The following is a 6321-nucleotide window of genomic DNA, read 5'->3' as shown; positions in this document are numbered from 1 at the left end:
CCCCCAGCCTACTCGCTGGTGGGGTGGTGTGAGAAGCAGAAAAGGCCTTGACTCTGTGTCAGCACTGCTCAGCAGTAACTAAAACATCCCTGTATTATCAACACTGTTTCCAGCACAAATCCAAAACATAGTCCCATACTAGCTACTGTGAAGAAAATTAACTCTATCCCAGCCAAAACCAGCACAAAAAGAAAATAGATGAAATTTCCATTAAGAACCATTGCTGGGAGGAAAAAATGGATGCTGCAACACCAATGGAGTAACTAGAACCAAGTTGACTTACTAGGTCTGGGAAGTCTGAGCAGCTCTGCGAAACAGCAACACAGGATTTGATACTACAGCGTTTTAAAAATCTAATCTGTGTAAATGACTCTGTGAGGTGGTTGTCATTTCTCTAACATATCAATTTGAGTTAAAAGAGCATCTGGTCATGAAGTTAGCATTGACTTAGTTGTCCTCTTAGAATTTACAAATAGAAAGGAATTACTCCTCACGAAAAAGCACCCATTTTTATATAACAATCAGCAAATTAAACAACTAACGACTCCCTAAACCACTCAGGGGGAGAAAAGGAAAGTTCAGAGCATCTTGAAGGTCCACTGAGATTAGACTCTTCTTTCTGAGATTTTAATCCAGAAGAGACATACAGAAATATACTAGCCTTCATGGAACCACAGGCATCTACATTTGCAAGGATGCACTGTTCTGAAATCAGAGCTGATACTTATTTTCAAGATCTTCCCTAATGGTGGTTTAAATGAGAACAGTTCATTCACATTCAAGTTTTCGGTATACAAATATATATAGCAAATAAACTGTTAGCTTCATTAAGGAACAGTGATATGGAAAGCATTCCATTAAAGCTTTCCTTGTTAGCACAGGTATATCAAACAGCATCTCTAAAGTTATGATTTTGGTAACTGAAAATTTTGCCATCAGCTAAATAAAATTAAATAAGCTGCAACATTTAGCCCACTGAAATACATCTTACATTCTGCCATGAATCTTGCAAAACAAAATACATACACCGCAGGCTGCACACTGCCATACTATTAATAGCATTATTCCAGAAGGCTGGTCAACTTTCCTGTAGAACTGACACATCAGTGAGTAACCTCGATTCAATCCAGCAAAAAGGCTTTGACTCCCACGCAATACGATTTGCCAGATTAACGCCCTCATTACAACTCTGCAGTTCCATGACTTTAACATTGTTTTACTCCTCTTCTCCCTGTTATTTCCTTTACACTTTAGGAAAAGATGCAATTATTGCAACTGGTGTTCAAATTATATAGAAAGCTGATTTACACTTCAGGTACACTGCTTCATACCAAATCAACTTACGGTCGGACTTTACAATCTTCTCACCACTTCCCCCATGCATACAGGATACTATCCAAGAGTTAGCTATTATAATCAGACAATGACTTATTATTTTTAGTATGCATGCTGACCGTTTGAATGTGGAACGGTTTGTTCATTTAGACAAATTAATGTATTAGATTATTACATAAAGCAAAACACACACAGGCTTGCCAAAGAGAATGGGGTGAAATTAATTCCTTGATTTGGTATTATTCTGCTATTTAAAATAATTTTTAAAGACTGCTATGCATTACCTGCGTACACGTTCAACATCTGGATCAGTCCGCAGATATTTTTTAGCATTCTCGCCTTTACCAAATGATGCTGTATCTTCTGGGTTGACAAATGCCTATTTCAAACATAAACACACAAGAGACATTAGAAGCCAGAATGTTTTTTCTAGTCAAGGCAGCTTGCTATAAAGGTCACTCTTTTTACTAATGCCTCTATAACCTCACATAACTTACCCGAAGTTAAATGCACGGGGAATAATATATTGTTCACTGCATTACTGCTTTCTTGAGCCTAGCTTGTATGTGGCTTGCGTGCTGATGAAGTAATGTAATGTAATTTATGCATGTAGATAAAGCCTTCTTCTAAGATGGACAAGCATGGCAGACGACTGATACTCAGCCTGAAATAATGCCAGTGGGCTGAAGGAACATAAGGACCTGGAAGGCAGAACTACTGTCTGTACTGCCTAATTCTCTTTTTCACTATTCTTGACAAATTATCTGAAAGTCCTTTTGGATCCCTTCCTTCTTCAGAAGTCTACACAGCAATAGCATGCAAGAGACTCATCCCATTCTCATTTATGACCAAATAAGTTTCTCCCTTTCCTCTTAGGTACAAATTTTTCCACTTATATGACCCGTTATTACCACCAAATACTGTAAGACACTATTTGAAAACAACATTTAATTCTGTTAGCGTACACTGCAGTAGATGTCTCCTTGCTGACACATGCATTCTGTGGACCGTTCAGGCTACGCAGGCTTAAGTCAAGAAAACCTTCTGATTTTAGGAGAGCTACATGATTGCTTTCTGAGACAGTCTTGATTCCTTTCTGTGAAATATCCTTGGCCTAAAAATTCTGGAGACACATTAACAGTATCAGCATCAGCAACACTTTACCTTCTCTTGCTCCACTAACTGTTTTCCTCCATTTTTTCTTAACATTTTAAAGACTTTTTTATATTAAATAGGAAATAAAAATTACTTTACTAATTTGTCTGCTTGTAATATTACTGTCCATCTTAAGAAAACCAAGTACTCCAAATTAATGAAGGCCCAATTGTCACCTGCATAAATACAGATCATAATACAGTATGAGCATTAATACAGGACTCCACTGTATCTACATATAGGACCAGTACAGCTGACGTGCTTCCACAGGAGCAAAAGGAAATAAGGTTACGACACAGACATCTGCCTCCTGTTTTGAACATATGGACAGGCTGGCCTCCTGTTTTGAACATATAGGACAGGCTGTGTGGTCTACTATGCTCAATCTTCAGCCGTGCCAAAGACCTAGAGAGCTATCAGAAACCAGCTCAAATGCTGTGCTATTAGGACTTCATGAACCACAGAACAGTTCAGCTGGGTTCTCTTGCACCCAGCAGGAACAAAAAGCAGCATTTCACCTAAAGGACTGCAACAAAATCCTTGAAGCACACACCGTCATGCAGAAGCAGATCTCACAAGAACAGCCATATGGGGCAAACTCAGGGCTTTCAGCCCAGGACCGAGTGTTACCAACAGTGACCATGAGCAGATGCCTAGAGAAGACCAAGACCAGGGCAAACACAACACGATGCTTCCCATGAGCACTCTCTCCTAAGCTAGATGCAGATTCTGCATTATTTAGTAAACCTCAGTGGATCTTTCATACACCTACCTAGCCTACACATCAATCCACGTAAATTTTCAGCCTGACTCTCATTCTAGAAAAAAATTAGATTTTTTTTTTTTAGATAATGACCTACCTGCAATGGGAAGGCTAAAACAATTAGGGAATGTAAAGAGCTTTAGAATTACTGCATGAAAGGGTTATAGATGCATAAAAGTCCACTTCATATCCCCTCTTCTGACCCTACTAGTTGGTTATTCATGTTACATGGCTCCATATCACATTGTATTTGCTTTAGAAATTGGATACCCTGGACACCAGCTTTCTGCAGAAGACAGTGGAAATTACAGTTATTAAAAACTCTTATTTAAAAATAATAGAAATGTTTTAGAAGGGTAGAGTAAGTCAAACGAAACTGTAAGATACAGTCTCATAATTATCTCATAATTAGGTTAAAGATGTCATCCATTTGAGACCAACAAAGCACCAGCACACCAAACTCAGAATATCATTAGAGGAGGGAGGAGGAAGAAAAAGAACAGCGCCAGCATATGAAAGCTGAAAAGAAAAGAAACACCTGTGATATTTCTGTGTTTCAATACAAATTTCAATCTATTCTACTAGACAGTATTCCCAATTTCTTACCTTTCTTGTGATTCTGAAGTATGCTGTTATAAGACTCATTAGCATCATTTTTAGAAGAACAATAGTTGTATAAGTAGCATAAGCCCAGAAGACTTCATTGTCAATTAACTGGGTCAATTTAGCCATTTCTCCACTTCTCACTGATGACCTTTAAAAAACATTAAAGTTAGGCTAACATCATAGCAATCCAAAGTTCTGACAAGGTTGTCAGAAAAAAAGAGGCCTTTTTTTAGCCTCACTGCAACAACCGCACAATTTTGCCACTGTGAAAAGTTTATTTTCAAACAAATTTATTTTTCCTCAGTTTATTTTCACAATGGCATAATGTAATACTTTAAGATGAGAAATTATATTATCATTTAGTATTTCACTTCCATTATATCTGCTTATTAAACTGTCAAAATATAAACCACCAAAATATTTAATGTAATTGCAGAAACAAAATTTAGTCACAGAAATCAGTACACATTTGAAATAACACAAGGAGTTAGACTGATTTTAGACCAATTCATTTGAACTAGTGAATTTCCCTAAGCAGTTACGAGGATAGAAGGAGTGTGATGACATACTATACATACTATATTGTTTAAAGAGAAAAATTAGTATTGTACTTTTTTAGTTACGAGGATAGAAGGAGTGTGATGACATACTATACATACTATATTGTTTAAAGAGAAAAATTAGTATTGCGTACTTTTTTTTTTTTTTTGGTAAAATGACACAATTATAATTGCACTTCAGCTTTCAAACCAACCAGTATCTTCCCACCCAGCAATAACTTGTGATCAAACTGAGTTAAGCACACATTTTTCTGCTTTGAGACCTTGTTCTTAAAAATGCTTTTAGTGTGATTCACGGGCAAAGGTCAAGTTGTAGTGACAAAAAGCAGAGAACTATTTATGCTTTTATCATGGGAGGTTTAAGCTAATGAACTCTCTTTCCAATGAGACCATACCAAACCCGCAATGCTATGGAGGCGGTACCTTTTGTCAACACCGTAAAGTTAAGAATGTGATGAGGACTGAATGAATGTAAAACAAAAAGCATGTCCACTTGCATATTCAATTTGTGCTCTGCACAGAGCAAGGCTTTTGCCTTTCCAAGTGCTTCAATCATGCACTTAGTGAGTAGGAATCCATAAAACTAGTGTGTCTTAGCTTCACTCGAGACCAAAATAAATGTACTTTTTGTTATAGTTAATTTCATTATTTCCTATGATATCATTTTAACAATAGTAATTAAAAAGTTAATAATAATATTAACTTGATTACAGTTCTAACAATCTCTCATCTTGCTTTCAGCACGGAGTCACTGCCAGCTATAGCCAAACAAGGGAAACTGGACGAGAGGAGAGCAGCAGAAGACTATTGCTCTGAAGGCACATCCTTGGTGGGGAGGTAAGCAGCTGTTTGCTCAGTGAAACAAATCTAGCCTTGCCTGGACCTGTCTGCCTGTGGTGATGGGATTTTGCTCCCTCTTTTATCCTTTCCAAAACAGTCCTTGGGTCACCAGGCCAAGCACTGGGTCTAGGGATTACGAGAAATTCAGTGTAACTTTCCTTCCTCTCACTTCACAGTACAGCGGTTCTCAAGATAATCAGCAACTCGGCAAAGATTTTTCTCAGCAGTTTCTACAGAACCTGCACAGTTTCACACAACAAAAAGAAAGTAAATCTGTGGCTTCAGAGTGTTTTTCCTTACTGGATTTTAAAGCCATGCTAAAAACATATCCAAGAACTACGCAAAGTCATGAGAAACCATTCACCGGTACCCCTGTGTGCTTCCCACTGGAACTGCACCACATTTATCCATTTTCCCTACGTGTAGGGTTGGCCTTTCCAAACTCTCATAAAGCCCAGGCCTTGCCTTCACCACAAAAAGGAAAGATCAAAACCTTACCAAAGACAAAGAATTCATAGTTTTAACACCAGCAGAAACGCCAAAATAAACCCCACATACTAAAACAGCACAGGGCTTAATGGGATATGCTTACCAAGACTACAAACAGCCTGATCTGCAAATGTAATACCTCCCTGTGGTGCGAATGCAAAATCCGGGCCTGGTAAGTGCACAGGTCTAGATCCCATGTAAAGGGTCTTAGAAGCAAAACGGGTATGAAGGTGCGTCAGCCGCTGTGCCCTCGGCGGGAGCACAGCTATGCTCGCGTTCCCCCTCACGCGTGACTTTGTCCCAACGCTGGCTGACCGTGCCGCTGTGACCAGCAGTATCAGCGCTGGGACGGCCTTCTGTTATTTGTTTGTTAAAACGCGACTTTTCAAAGCGCGCTCAAACTACTGTTCATCGCCCGGCGAGGCCCTGCGCCCCGCTGCAAACTCAGTTCCGAAACAAGCGGGTCCGGCAGCCAGGCGCGGCCGTCGGCGCCGCTCCCTCGCCCAGGCCCCTGCGCTTACCAACGCAGCCCGGCCTGCACGCACGCTGGTTTCACTTCATGCTTGCCGGGGG

The 6321-nt window shown here is 39.5% G+C and overlaps 1 protein-coding gene across 2 annotated transcripts in view; it reads right to left on the bottom strand.

The window, feature by feature from the left end:
• MGST1 (microsomal glutathione S-transferase 1) overlaps nucleotides 1-6321 on the bottom strand; it is a 12191-nt gene that overhangs the window by 5229 nt on the left and 641 nt on the right. The window contains exons 1-3 of one of the 2 annotated variants that reach the window (XM_009278990.1): nucleotides 5852-5873; nucleotides 3860-4007; nucleotides 1620-1714 (exon numbers count right to left, since the gene is read on the bottom strand). In XM_009278990.1, the coding sequence (XP_009277265.1) occupies nucleotides 1620-1714; nucleotides 3860-3985 (221 nt within the window). In that variant the 5' untranslated portion in view covers nucleotides 3986-4007; nucleotides 5852-5873. Of the gene's footprint in view, nucleotides 1-1619; nucleotides 1715-3859; nucleotides 4008-5851; nucleotides 5874-6321 lie in introns of those variants that run through there. The other variant, XM_009278989.1, reaches the window with a different exon arrangement.

Source organism: Aptenodytes forsteri, unplaced genomic scaffold (assembly GCF_000699145.1).
Source record: "Aptenodytes forsteri isolate BGI_AS27 unplaced genomic scaffold, ASM69914v1 Scaffold241, whole genome shotgun sequence".
In the NCBI taxonomy this organism is placed as follows: Eukaryota; Metazoa; Chordata; class Aves; order Sphenisciformes; family Spheniscidae; genus Aptenodytes; species Aptenodytes forsteri.
Note: the sequence above shows the minus strand (reverse complement) of the source record. Positions and strands in the feature narration are given on the sequence as shown.